The following is a 15,171-nucleotide window of genomic DNA, read 5'->3' on the forward strand; positions in this document are numbered from 1 at the left end:
ACGCGCGATACTAAATTCATTTAGAAACTGCACACTCCCACGGGCGTGCCAGCAGATTCGGGAGCTTTTCCTTTGTGCGATCGCGTACGCACCGAGGGATTCGCCAATTTTCCTGACATACTTTATTCGCATGCGAAACAGTGAATATACGCACCCGTATGCAGGGATATTATACATCTGTCGCTTTTATTTTTCCAACTACCTGCGCCCAACGCATTCCAATCCCACGTATAATCTCTCGCGCCTATAAAGAAACATCGATACGCGGCAAGCTATGGACCTTCACTCGAGATCGCAAAGCTGGGATATGTGCGAGTTGGAGACATATACGCGTCAGAGTCTTCGTTCACGAGAACAACTGAGTGTCATTCGTAAAAAGGTTCACGAACTCATCTGATTTATCAATCCAGGCAAAAATTACAGCTAAGCGAATTTACATTTTTTCTTTTAGTTGTTCAAAGCATTGGGCACGAGACGTATTTGGTAAGACGAGTTTCTTTTTATGGACGGACAATGATTGAATCATCGAACTATGCATTAATATTGAGTCAGAGAAAAGTTATGAAGCCGAAAAAAAAGAAAAAACACAGCCGATAGGTTGCGAGAAATTCCTGCAAGCCAAGCGAATGATCGTCGCGGCGTGTACACTTGCAACCATTCATGCAGTTCTTACATTCGTGAACAATTTAATAACGGAATGATTTTTTGACTCTTGATTTTCCGCTTGAAATTTCATCTGCAATGGTGTGATAATACGTCTCGCTGTGAATTAACTTACCCGCCAAGTATACGTTAGCTTGTTAGTTTCTGGCAATGTTTTTGCATGTGAAAAATAAATTTCATATTATTAAAATAAGCTTTGTAATACTAGAATGATGTAATTGCTTTCAAAAAAATAAGTAAAGAAACAATCAGCTGCATTTGGCACTAACTACTCTGTGCGAATTGATTGCCCATTGTCTTCGATCAACCGAGGAAATGCGATGTGAAAATACATTTGCATATTTTTCTACTTATTCGTCTTTATAGAAGATTACCGTAAATAATCTTAGATTTTCTAATAAAAATATTGTAACATTTTAAAAGTGATCAGATGTAGTTGTTGGTATGTCAATGCGAAACTCACTGTTACAGTACAACTATTACTAAGAATTTATATGCTATTATGACTTTAGTACATATATTTAGACAAAAGGCTTATTTGGAATTTCCAGATATTCTTGCAAAAATATGGATGCCATTTTTGCGACGATTTCATTATAAGCTCACCGTTATGTATCAACCACTGCTCATTGTGAAACAGGCTACAAAAGTTTTTTCTAATATATCTTACAGAATAATTGCAAAATTATAAATTGTAGATTCGACACTTTCACGATTTTTATTCGTAACTGTCAAAGTATGTCAGCAGCACGCTATGAGAAGGCTCATAACACACGAAAAGTTTTGAGTTGATTTTTTTTATATCTCTATGTCATAGCTCTTGTCAAGGTAAGCCTTGTATAGATCATCTGATTCGAATTGGCTAAATTACAATAATATTCAACTTACGCACAGCTCCTGGCTCGATTTACTTTTAAATCATACGTACAACCAATAAGCCAATAAGATTGCCAAGACGTCACTTTTCAGTTCCTGCCAATAGTGTAGTTTTACTTTCTGGTCGAGGTGTCCTTGGCGGTATAAATATATTAATTACATTGTGATGAAAAATAAATATCATCCATTGTAGATTGTTTTAAATGCTGGCTTTGGTTATTTTTATTCGTGCAAAAAGTAGCTCTCTAAATCGTTGATTAAGGACTGTGTAAAAGCCACTTTTGAGAGAGTGGTAAGAATGTGCATTTCATCCGAAAATGGAAGAAAAAGGAAAGTGATTTCAAATTAAAATACTGTTTACATTAACATATTTCTTTTGAAGATTTTTCAAAATCACAGTTAGATTCTTCAAATTATTACGTCAGGAATATTCTGGAGGTTCTCTAACGTTTAGCCAAATACAAGTTGGCATTGTATCTTGGGCTGACAAAGATGCCTATTGTACAAGTGCAGTATCGACTGGTGTGCATACAGGAGTATGAGAATTGGTCAAGTGAGTCAACAGATAATCTAGGTAAAATGTCATGTATATTAAATAGAAATGTAGTTTTTCTTTTATCTCTCGAGAGGATCGCAATAAAATATTATTTACAAGTAGTTTCGCAATCCTTATCCATCCCAAATCCATCAGTTTGTGATTATGTGAACAAAAAAAATAATTATTAGACTCCTTAAATAAAGAAAAAAATAATAATTAAGAAGAGCTACTGTGAAGTCTATATTTCGTTTGGCTATTGGTACATTTTTCTAAAGTTTAATTACATTTGTATAATTTAAACACTAGTCTAGAATTGATACGACTTTCCGAATGAAAGTGCGATCACATATTGAAGAAACGGGATGAAGAACCATACCCAGTTTCATGTACGAAATACCTTATTTTGTTAACTGGAAATTGGACATTTAGTGAAAAAAACAAGTAAAGAAAGGTCAATAGAAAAAAGTTTTATTTAATAAATGCTAATTCTTATTTTCGATTTCATTAATTGGCTAATCATTCATTAATTGATAAATAATTTTTGTGTTCGAAATTACATATAAAGTGATGTTATAGAACTTGCAGGTAACGTTTTGTAATATGTATAATTAATTTTTTATTATGACAAAAGCCGAAGATAATTACCTTAACCGTAATCTCTTTCTAGTATTAACCATGAAATGGCTGTTAACTGTATGAACAACAGTGTTTAATAGATCTATTATGTATATAGAAATAATCAAGTAGTTTAACTGAAATATGCAGTGTTCTACAATATACTCGATGTTTGCCATTTATCAATCAGTATAGCTCGATGAAGATACAGCAACTCTTTTTTGAGTTTATAAATTTAATGCACATTAAAATTCACGTGACTGAGATAACACTGTATCTCATCAAACATAAATGTTCAATCGTTGTAACTGGTTTTAGAACGTAATAAAACTATCGTTCTCGAAACAAAATGAAATATTGATGAAATCTATTGAAACTTTGATACCTTTCTTTATTTCTCGTTAACGGTCCTATCTATTTACGCGTTTGCATTCATTATTTCTTACACATACGTAGGCATGTACAAGCACACTTGCCTAGCAAAATGTCTCGGCAAAGATACAATAAAGCATATGTCTCGCATATTTGTTATCTGTTGCTACACCTTTCTCTCCAATTACCATGCAATATATAGAAAAGGCTCGACGCACTCAACTTTTTCCAGCCTCTAAATCATTTCCATTTAGTGGCAAACTGATGTCTCTTTTCGAAACAAGTAGAGAACAACAAAACCAATTGCACCGTAGAAGCTGTTTGCAGAGGAGAGAGAGAGAGAGAGAGAGAGAGAGAGAGAGAGAGAGACGCCACCGGAAATCATAATTCCGCCAAGCGAATCTTTTTGTCCTGGCCGCGCACACCTAGTATCTCGTTTATACGCGAGAGGGAGAGAGAGAGAGAGAAAGGAAAACCGGATCGCGCGTGCCGCAGGACTTTGCGCGAGTCGACTGACAATTAGAAAAGCAGCTGCAAGACACGCGCCCAGCGTCAAAATAAAAACACGGCGATTTATATAGCTTTTCTTGTCTGGCGCCCGCAGTTAAGTCGCTTGTCGAACTTAATTAAGATTTTTGCGCGCGAACCGACGGCTCGACTAGTCACCTCGTTAAGCTTTTTTCGCTGTTCTTTCAAGCGACTGCCTATAAACCAATGACATGCAATGGAAACTAGAAACCATTCTCAATGCTTAATATTTAAAAACCAAATGTTTTAACACTTTTGAGTACTCGCTTATAAATTGTGGCTTTTGCGCTATATTACTTTAGCAATTATTCATATACAGATGAGCAAAATCCACTGCCAAATAATTCCTTGGGATATATGTGCCAAAGTTGACAAAAAGTGGAAAAAAGGATCGGATAATGCACTTACGATGTATATAGGACAGAATGTTGTAGGCGCTCTACCATACCAGTCAAAGATAAGTCACTGTAGTTGTTCGTTATCAAAATATAATATAAGCTTTCATGCAAGAGTTCGCCTCTTGTCAGCGCTTGCATCTTATAATTCGAACGAGTAGATTTCCCACCATTTTTCAAACTGATAACTTGAATTTGAATCATCAAGAAACCAGCGAGTATTATAATCAAAGAATGCCTTAGCTAGTGTCTATTTATCATCCAAATTAGTTTCTATTCTCACATTCGACCGCGTCTTTTTACATAATGTTACTATTACTACTGTACACGTCCATGTATTGAGTTGAAGATGACAAATGTTTAATGTATTCTGCAGTGGCAATCAAGCCAAACATAAATCTTCCAATACAGCTACGATAAACATTCGCGAATCTGAACAACGACATTGTATCAATCCATGTGAATCTTCGTTGTATTATTTCCCCATTATTTCTTCTACTATTCAAGTATGTATTAATATGTTATAACAAGTTATTCGTACTTTACTGCCTAAATATACATATCCTATATGCTTACAATTGATGAAATATGTAAAGAGAGTGTGAATCGCATTTGCAGAGTTTAATAGAGTACTGCTATGATTTCAAATATTCTTCATTTCCTTTCATTTTGTTTCATTATAGACTTTCAATTGATCGCGTATTACGTACTGGTGCAGCGTCCTTCCTTACCAACAGTGATGCTTGAAAAACAAAAACAATGTGGATTGAAAGTTGCTTGGAATTATTATTATTATGTACAAGCTCGCATTACTCATAATTAACAATAATTTTTTACAAATCTTAAAGATTCTGATTTATAACAATAATCACAAACCATTCAACAATATTTATTACGGTAAAAAACTATTTAAATAAAATAAAAATAAAAGTACTACAAGCTACAATGAGTAATCAAAACAGCTTCCACGAAAAACAAAGTTTCTATGTATAAACAAGTAATATTGTGTGTACATCATTTACAGAAAGAACTGACATTATGCATTCACTGCAGTTTCTCTTTCAATTTTTTTCGACCGGCACGGTGAAGCAACTTTCTAGCACCGTATACAACGCTAACAAACAATGCTAAGTAAAAACCGGCCACGTCCAGCGAGTAGTAGTGTCCAACGCTCATGTGCCTAATGTCATAAAATATAAAAGATGAAAAAAGGTGGTGAAAAAATTCGAAGGTGCTAACAGTAGGAAAATGAATAAAATGAAATTACCTCGAGGTGCTCTTTAGATGATCGGCTCCCTTGTGCCGGGCTATGTGTTCGACCCACCAAACAGCTAAATTTTTTGTATCTACAGGAATGTCTTTCATTAGCATACTTCTTTTTTTGGCAGCTTCTCTGTAGGGATTCTTACCACCGGCTGCCACTTTCATTATACTCTCGCGGAGCACGGTTATCGTCAGACTTGCCAAATCTGTTACTAACGCGTAGCCCAGTTTCTCTGAAATATTTGTAATTATTGTTAATTGTCATTGCATTGTTAATATTATTTGTTCTCCTTAGAAAAATAAATTTTGTCGTCAGTTCGGCTGATGCTCAAGCGTACAAATCCTAATTACAATGCAAAGCAACCTGAATATCTCCTAAACTAAGCTTGACACCTTGATGCAACGTGAAGTTCAATATGCAACGGAAAAGACATAATATTCAACTGGTCGTGGTGAGTACGAGCGCCAAAGTAACAGCTAAATTTCTTGACAATGATGCTCGTCATTGTTGACGTAATTGCGTGAATTGCTCTGAAAGCTGATAACAGCGGTGATTTGGTGATCGAGGATCGCGGTATCGTGCACAAACGAACTTTCTCGTAGTTTTGTCTGTTGGCATTGCAGTGCTGACACGACGAATTCGGACAAGTCGCGCGAATTTCCGTGATCAAGTAGAAAGCTCAAGAGTGGAATTGGATTGCCGTCGAAGAAAAAGAAAACAACAACTCACCAGCCTGAGCGGCATTTCCATCGTGATCGCAAAACACCGGGAGAACGAGCGTCGGTGCAGCATGGTACGCAGCTTCGTGCAGCGAAAGCAATCCACCATGCGAGACGAATGCTTTGAGCTTGTTGTGTCCAAGTAATTCTTGCTGTGGCCACCAAGCTGCAGTGCGCACGTTCGATGGTAAATGTTCAATCGTGCCACCCTCCCATTTCCAAACGACATTGTAGGGCAGAGTGGAGAACACGGCGACGAACATTTTCCTCAGTGCTTCTGGCATGCCCGAAGCTTTCACCGATGAACCCATCGACACGAATACGAAACCTACCGTATAATGCAACGTATGAATGGAAGTTTGATCGGATGCTCATGAGAGTATTGTGTATTGTATATACCTCGGCTGAGGAACGTATCCATTTCCGGGCCGAGCTTGAGCGGTGCTCGGCACTGTATGCAAGCTACGTTCACGACGTTCGACAGGTAAGGTGTCGAGTCCGACACCGAGTAGTGATTGTTCTGCAGCGTCAGCGGCACCTCCGACACCAGCTCTCGGACGTCTGGTACTTGCTCGCCTACCATCACCATCGCACACGTTAAGTTTTCTTCGATCTCTTTTATTCGGACAGATAGCGAAAGATAGCCTTTGTCGTGACACTTGTATCTTTTCATTTGGCAATCGAAACCATAACGCGCTAATGAATCATGTAATTACAGTACACGACCAAATAACGACCTTGCAACAGTCTCACCAAATGGAAATCTTTCGGTAGGTGCGCGCATTCCCTATATTTTTTTCAGCCACTTGCATGGACGATGATTCCAGTGAAAAGTCTGCTTAGTTGAATCGCCAATCAGTTCATAAAACTCGCGGAACAATTTATTGTTAATTAATTGCCAAGCAATCGTAACAAATTGAAAGATCTATTGGACGATAATCATCAGGCACTACCTTGCATTTCGGGGCAGACTGCGATCGAGTGCCTGCAGCGAATGACACACGAATTTTCGTGCTCGAATATGGTCAACAGATGACGAAAGCTGCCTAATGGCGCCTCGACTGATCCCGGAGAAGGACGTTTAAACGCCCGACAGAATAGATCCTGCCTGTGTACATTGAGGCTTCTCCTGAATCGTTCGATAGTCGAGCGTTTTGCAACGACGTGAACATTCACTGGAAAATTCGCGAAACGTGGTACGCATAAGCGCGACAGGCTGCGCCGTTGCGCCACTGCGCTGCTGCGCCGCTGCACCGCTACGCCGCTAGTCGTTGCAAAGCCACGAATAACCAAAGGATTTTGCTCGTCACGCGCGCGCTCGCGTAGTGTGCGTGATCGGAAAGCGAATACAGATAGACGCGCGTGTAAGATTTGCTCACCCAAATGCTTGCGCAAGGTCGGCTGAATGAATCCGGTGATCATAATCCAATGCATGATCTCCAGTATGCTCAAGTAACTCACGTTCAATATTCTCTGCGCAAAGTTCATGTCTTGTGTCAGCGCTTTGCCGAAGTACGGCCTTATTGACCACGGCGATGGATTGCCCTGGCGTGCTAAAGAACCGCTGTACAAGGCCACCTGCAATTTTGTGCAATTTTGGTCTCTTAGTTAAGGTTGCGACCACGTGCGAGTCGATTGGACCGAGCGACATTTAACAATAGGTATAACAAACGTTTTTCTTTTGTTTTCGAGTTTACCCGTGTGCGCGCACGTCGAGGTGGTCGAGAATAAGGTTTGAGCGAGCAATAATCGACTGCAATCGCGAGCTGCCGATCGTGCGCGCCTAACTTTCGCAAGAGACGCATATAGACAGACTTACCGTGTTGAGCATTATCGTCGGCACCTGTTGCCCATGCAGAACGCCGAGGAGGCATTCGGGATAAGCACCGTCGATCACAACAACGTCCCACTGTGCTCGTGAATTTCCTTCGGGTCTCTGCACTTCGGATAGGTAAAAGCCGTCGGTTAGCAGGGCCTCGCAAGCTTCCCAACCATATCTCATCGCGTCCCACGGTGAAATGGGCAATTCATTGCGGAAACGCGAGCCAACCAGATCCCATTCTGAGGTATAGTTGCCGATGTATGTCTGCAGTGAATAGATTGTCTTAATAACCATTTGATTCCGACTAGCGTGCGAGCGAGCTTGCATTTCGCACTCGGCATTCTCATGCTACCGAATTCTCATGAAACGCGAAACGAGTTTTACTTTGACAGTTCGATTGTGACATAACCGGTGCCCATCAATCCACTATCAAAATTACATAGCGACAGCGTTAACGAGTATAGGTCTTGTGGCTTCAAGGCATTAGACAGCTCGTAAACATTTCGCAGCTTACGACACTTGAAAGTAGTAGCGCCGCGGCATTCTCTTTATGCTTGTTTTTCTGTCCCTAGGAGCGTGTTCAACCGTAGCATTAATCGATGAATAGCCGAAAACTGAATTATCGCTTTGTTTCTTTTCTCTCCCGAAGAGTGCTCAAGTTTTTTGTTAGCCACGCTGATTTTGTAATTATTCATGCGCCGACAAGCCATGTCACGCCACTCGCGAGCCATCATGCAAATTGACTGCTTGATCTATAAACTTTACGGTAGACATACGCGGCGATGCTAACAATTCAATTTCGACAGTTATATCCATGAGTGTGTTTATTAAATCTTGACACGAGAACGCGCATCATCGAGTGTTAGGCTCTCGTTCATTTGCGCATTTAGGCATTTCTTGCAATCCGTCTCGTGCGTAACTATATCAAGTAATGAGTCTGAGATATGCTTGACTATTACTCGCTTTTGGTCGACCGACTAAGTGTGTCCAAATCAACATTGATTCTGACTAAATATTTACGCTGCTCTGAATCTTAAGAAAATAAAAGAAGCAAATGACATCCGATGCATTTGCTCTGTCAATATTACTCGGAACACATGAACAATTTGGAATTTCTCGTCGCAGCTGAATATTTACGTATTGTTTTGACGTCTTTCGCAGCTTTCAGCGAGTCGCGACGCATTTTATGTAAGGCATAGGAAAAATCTCGCGCGTGTTTCTTTTTCTTGTAGGATTGTACAATTTCTTTAATCGCATCGAAAACATGACGCGCGCAACAGAACGTTGTAATAACCAAGTTTCACGATCGAGGAAACGCTTTCGCGCACGTGAAAACTACCGGGAAGGGAGCTGAACGTGCCGTAGTCTCGCTAAAACGTCGATTCTGTAAGAGAACTCACTTTTTTGCTTGCCGGTTCCAATGAATCTTCCAACAAGCATCGATTCTCGTTCTCGATAAATTTCCCACAAAATGTCTTCACAAACATCTTTCAACTAGCACGCTAATAAAAATCTTTTATTTAGTTATTTATTGGTTTTTCTTAATCGATTCGATTCTCGCGCGAGATCGTAAAATCCACAAGCATGTAAGTTGAGACGTTCACCAATGTATCATTGTCGTCGGATTTCCCCCATTCGGCCTGTCCATACGCGCGTGTATAAAAGTAAAGTCTTTCTACCGACACCAGAATATATTCGCCTGATATAACTGATATAACTCGCGAGCACGTGCTTTAACAACGTATACCCATAATAAACTATCGACACGACGGAAATCGGAAAAACACAAGAAACTCACTTCAAGCCTCGGTGGTACAAGTTCCTTCAGTCCATTATTCGCCGCAGGTCCGGAAAAACCACTAGCCAGAGTGACGTTATGACCACGTTCCACGAGTGCAGTGCCCAATGCAACGAATGGTACCGTGTGTGATCTGGTACCACCCATTGTGGCTAACAACACGTTGTATCCATGAGACACTTGAACGATAGTCGAAATTACTAGCAGCACTTTAACAGCCATCGCGTCGGACGAATGAAAAGATTGTCACATCAGATCTTTCTCGCTCGCGTACGCACATAGAAGACGTGAAAGGAAGCCTCTGTTACGGGGAGAAAGCGGGTTTTTCGACAGTCCCCGTACAAAACATTACAGCTCGAGCGCAAAAAATGTTTGACCTGTCCGGTGGTATACGCGCACAGCATACACTTTGGTATATATAAATCGTCGATTAATTCGTCGGTCGTTGCAGAAAAAAACTTTCACTAGCCAATTACGCCGCTCTCGTGCGGCTTTTCTGCTGGTCTGCCCACGGCCTGGGCCAATTCCTAAGAAAACAATTGACGCAAGCGACTGCTGTTGCAAGCACACAACCTAACGAGAGACCGCGCTGCGAGAAAAAAGCCAAGGAGGACCAAATCGGCGACTACTCGCGGCACGTAGAGACGAACCTCGCGTGAAAGTCTCTGTCGGCCAACTGCGCCAACGATCAGCTGGCTATCATGCTAAAAGAGAGAGTCAACCAAGCAAACTCCCACCAAACCACCCGAACGTGCACATCCAGAGAAAGTATTGCCCCTTCTGCGTGCACACGAGAGCGAGCTGTTCAAAAATTTCAAGTTGACGTATTGCTGTAGCCGCGAAAATCGATCCTGATGACCACCATACACACACACACACACACACACACATACATACACATACACACCCAATGGGCTTTTACTTTCGATCTAGACACTCGAACTCGCAATTTTTATGAACAGCCGGCCACCACTCTTTATATACACTTGCGCGCGCTACCTTGGGTGGCGGGAGGTCTTACAATTCTTCTTTAAGCAACATTAATGTCATGATGTATGAGGATTTTAAGGATGCAATGGCAGCGATCTGTTTACCTTTTGACCATTCTCACTTTTTTCTTCTTACGCTATTCTAAGCTGACGTTCTTGACACTGATCGATGAGCTTTTGAGAAAATTAGTCGAACTCGATTGGTGGCTCAATTTTTTATGGATTTTTAATAATTCTTAATTCATGCACCTTGTCATCGTGTGAATGATCATTTTTCTTTCTTTTTCACATTAATTAGTTCACGTTCAATCAGTCGTTTCAATTCAGACTCTAACGCTTATTTTGTTGAAGAATAGATTTTCCAAGTATGGAGCAATTTTTTCTGTTATTAAGATTAATGTTATATTGAAAACATTTTGAAAGCTTCGTCTCAAATACTTATGGATTATTTATTCATAAATTGTACGGAAAACTATGATTATTTGAGTAATTTCAGTTAACCGCATATTTATCGCAGGAATATGTTACTTCCAGATTTTTAAGAGTATCATAGAAAAATATATTTTTTGTCCATTAAAATTTTAGCAGACATCAAAGCTCATTGATTTCTATAAATTATCTAAGAAATTGATATTATTTATGTTTAAATACTATTGTTGGAATCGTCTTTATGGCATCAAAGTCACGTACATTTGAATTTTCAATTGCTCTTGACATTTGAATGACTTAGAGTGCCGTCGGGTCCATATTTGAAAATATTTCTTTACTTAAAATATACCGTTCCGAAAGTCTTTGATCCGAAAGTCTTCAATCAAAAATATAATTATTTGAATTAATGAAAAGTCAGGCGTGTTCATATATAGTTAACTACTCCATTGTATTAACATTCGAAGCTGAAAATCTGGTTACGTTAAAATAATTTAATTTTTAGCACGAACCATGCACAGCTTTACGTAAGTTTCCAACGCTGACATCTACGTTCATAAGAATGATTTTTTCTTTACGCTTCAAACAATACTTTTTTACAATGACTTTTTATCACGAAAACTTATACATATATCCGCCAACTGAATATCGAATTTTGTTGTTGCATCATACAAGTGTATTTAATTCGTTCTTCTATTCTGACAGAAATTTTATGTTTTATTTCTTACTTTTTACCGAGTAGGGTAAGTCAATATTTTATGAAACCTTATAAGAAACTTGATAAATTTACAATGAATTTTTCAAATGCAGGCATAATTTGTATGATAATGTATTTTTGAAAGGATAGAGTTACGATGATAGAAAACGAAAAAACTTGTCTTTCATCTTATTTGAGAATGAAATTTATTGAAGATCTGGTTATTGTATTCTCTTAAAGAAGTCTGAAACTCCAACAAAAACAAAAGAATAAGACCAAAGACATATCCTGAAAAGACATCTTTGCTCGATGTTACGAAATGGCGAAAAAAAATGTGAAAACGATATAACATTGACATGGTCGGTATCGTTTCACTATACATATAAAAAAAATTACAGCGCAGTCGAGTCAGTGGTGATCTAGCAGTCGCCTTATTTTCAAGTTATGCTAATGCCGATTAGAAAAGTATTGAGACGTCGTAGCTGGCCATTCACGCGCTCAAATAAAACAGTCTTAAAACATGTCTGTGACAGGCGTTTTCGCATTCCGAAAAATACCATTAACATGTAAATTGAAAGAAGAAAAAAAGGATGAGGCGCGATGTGAAAAATGCTAAAACATCGCGTGTAGAATATTTACGCGGGAGCGAGCGCGAGGATAAGAAACGGGCAGGTGCACGCGCTGTGTATACCTGTAGCGCGGCCATCCAATTCTTTGGAAGGGGGCAGAGAGAACGGCGGAAAAAGCCACATACAGCACTCGCTGTCTGAGATTGCAGCTGCCGCGTTGGACCGCACGGCGCACGCACCGACCTTCACTCTTATAACCGTTGCCACTGCCGTTCCAGTTACACTTATACTAATGATACTTTCTATATCGCCAGTCGAAAGTGGCGCCAGTTATTTTTGTGTGTTTCGGACGATTTGATTTATACTGCACTCTTTTTCTGACGCTAATCGGCCAATCGCTGATCCCCGAACACCTTGTCACATGTTATTCCGAGCTTCATTTACATGTCAATGAATGATTCTTTTCCCTTCGTTCAGGCAAATTGCAACGACTATTTGTCACTCAATCGCACGTGCCTGAGATCTACGAGCCAAATTGATGGACCGTGCTTAAAAATATTTTCTTGCTAAACTGGTCGTCCAGTTCCTTCATTAATCATCTATCTAAGTTAGAGTATAATAAAGATATGAGATTGGTTATTTGCTATCGACAAAGTTCTCTTCATTAAATTTCCAAGTATCGTTACTATAATGTCCTGCTAATACGTAAATCAGCTGAGTATTCTAATGTACTTTTTACAATTATATCACTGTTTAATGAATAGTTTAAGAAGATATCGTGCACGAGCATGCCGATGTGTTCGATTTCTAGCGATGTGATACTTTGCATTCTTATAAATTTTCTAATTTATTCAATCGAATTATTAGGCGCGCTTCGCGGAACAGCTCAAATATAGTAATTTCAGTATAAGTATTTTTTAAACGTTTATGTAACAAACGTTTGTGTACATCGATGTTTTCATTAAGATTATATTCCATTATTATACAAATGACCACCTAATTATCACTAATTCAAAAGATAGTATTGCGACATTTCCTAATGTGGAAATTTGTCTTGGCAGCAGCTCTTAATTGAAATAGCGGAAAGCTCAACATTAGTCGTTTCATGAAAATACAGGCGAAACTTGAGTCTAGAGAACACATGATTTTCCTTAAATATCGATCAATTAGCGTAATGATGATAAGACGAGAAAAAGCAATTCAGAATCAAGCAATTGTTCGTATGTGCGTGCAAGATACATTATCCTAAGTCGTAAATCGGGCGCCCGTGCAACCTCTATCATCAAATTACGTCAAATATGGCTTTCACCGGCACGTTACGACGAGTATTCGAAAATTGGCGCCCACGCTAGTGGCTCCAGGCAGCACACAGCGCACACTGCGCTAAGCGCTTCGACACTCGACTGGCAAGATGCCGCCTGCCGGCCGAGCAAGCGGCAGGCGGCACATATAGACTCCAGTCTGTGTGTCGCGTACACACCCAGCTACGCGGGCGCACACAAGCACAAAGTAGCATCGCGGAGAGCAGCAGCAGCAGCACTGCGGCAGCTGTATTCAGTCTGCCTGTCTGTGAGTGCGTCGACGGCGTGTAGTACGCACTCGCGCTCGCGTTATATTAAAAATACAGCCAGAAAATCAAAGAAAAGTCAGATCGGAGTAAAATTGAATTTGTTCGTTGCCGTTTGTCGCATCGGGTGTCGTGGAGTATTATCTAAACGATCAACTTCTGATCGAGTGTGCAAGTAGTGTGCCGAGGAGATATTGTTGAATCGCGAGGTGGGATTACAATTTCTGACTCGCTCATCGATGGAAGCTTTTACTCGCTTAGTCGAAGACAGTGTGCTTTTTGTGTTTTAATCCCTGCCATTGCCCCTGCCTGTCGCCCGTCGGCACTGCTTTTGCATGATTTGTTTATCCAGCATAGCCGAGAGGTTGGTCAACGCCGTCAAATATTTGGTCATTGCTCTTTCGATCTTGCCAGTCGAGTGTAAACAAAGGCGGTCTCGGACTTCCGGTTTTCGCTTAAAAGTGTCGCGCTTCCTAAAAAAAGCCATACAGCTGAGGACGTGCGACTGCAATAACAATCGCGCACGAAGGTGGACATGCGCGCAGCATCCCCATTGTTTTGAACAAAACTCGTCGGTCGCCGTCAATAAGCTTTTTGCATGAAGCTCGACGGTCGAGACGTCTATTCATCGCGAGACAGAAAGGAAGAGGCAATCGAAACAGAAAGTGCAGGCCGTCTACGGCTACGGCAAAACGGAAAACTAGATATTTTGAAACCTTGAAAAATTGTCGCGTGTGTGTGACACGCGAGGGAAAGAGAGAGACAGAGAGCAATGGCCGTGGGCATCCATTTTCATAAATCCACACCTTGCGGCACGCTCTCGCGCTCGTGCCTTTCGTCAAAATCATCACATACATCCTCGTCCTATCGTCCTCGTTGCCAATGAGAATCGTTTGTTTTCAAATTGTGCTGATAAATTGCAAGGATCGAATTCATTTTCATTAGCCACGATCAATAAAACCTCCCCCGCGCAAGCGACAGCTCTCGCGCTCTCTCCCCCCACTCTTCTCCCGACTCTCTCTCTCTTTCTCTCTAGCGTCTAACCATCTGCTCGGCGAACCGCGTGCCAAGGTGTGCACGTGCGCTTGCATAAACTCCAAACCATTCACCTTTTTCCTTTATCTAGTCCTTACTGATACACGTTTTGCGTTCGATGTGTTGAACTTCGATTATATCGATCAACTATTCGGCAGCATTTAGATAGTATTAGCTTTATTTTTACGTTTGTTTTGGTGTCGCGAACCAGCGATCGATATGCGTTTGTTATGATTCGGCCGGCATAAAGCGAGTAGCACGATGAGTCATTCACCGGCTACAGACGGAACCGGATTGA

General features: G+C 40.3%; 2 protein-coding genes across 20 annotated transcripts in view; one reads left to right on the forward strand and one right to left on the reverse strand.

The window, feature by feature from the left end:
* Window positions 1–4,771: 4,771 nt before the first annotated feature.
* LOC131671766 (UDP-glucosyltransferase 2-like) lies at window positions 4,772–10,518 on the reverse strand. 3 transcript variants are annotated; one of them, XM_058948455.1, is made up of 8 exons: window positions 9,591–10,518; window positions 7,790–8,056; window positions 7,350–7,548; window positions 6,370–6,546; window positions 5,981–6,298; window positions 5,397–5,483; window positions 5,255–5,333; window positions 4,772–5,167 (listed from the first exon to the last, which is right to left on the reverse strand). In XM_058948455.1, the coding sequence occupies exons 1-8, from the start codon at window positions 9,810–9,812 to the stop codon at window positions 5,032–5,034; spliced, it is 1,485 nt and encodes a 494-aa protein (XP_058804438.1). In that variant the 5' UTR covers window positions 9,813–10,518; the 3' UTR covers window positions 4,772–5,031. The 3 variants fall into 3 exon arrangements, with proteins under 3 accessions (XP_058804438.1, XP_058804437.1, XP_058804439.1); XM_058948454.1 differs by having other exon boundaries at window positions 5,255–5,483; XM_058948456.1 differs by lacking the exon at window positions 9,591–10,518 and adding an exon at window positions 9,193–9,553 and having other exon boundaries at window positions 5,255–5,483.
* A 3,231-nt stretch (window positions 10,519–13,749) lies between these two features.
* The window catches only part of LOC131671771 (cell adhesion molecule Dscam2), a 53,896-nt gene continuing 52,474 nt past the window's right edge, over window positions 13,750–15,171 (forward strand). For all 17 annotated transcript variants that reach the window (XM_058948471.1, XM_058948472.1, XM_058948473.1 and 14 more), the window contains exon 1: window positions 13,750–14,047. The gene's annotated coding sequence lies outside the window, so the exon portion shown is untranslated. The remainder of the gene's footprint in view (window positions 14,048–15,171) is intronic.

Source organism: Phymastichus coffea, unplaced genomic scaffold (genome assembly GCF_024137745.1).
Source record: "Phymastichus coffea isolate CEN01 unplaced genomic scaffold, Cenicafe_Pcof_1.1 PCOF00135, whole genome shotgun sequence".
Taxonomy (NCBI): domain Eukaryota; kingdom Metazoa; phylum Arthropoda; class Insecta; order Hymenoptera; family Eulophidae; genus Phymastichus; species Phymastichus coffea.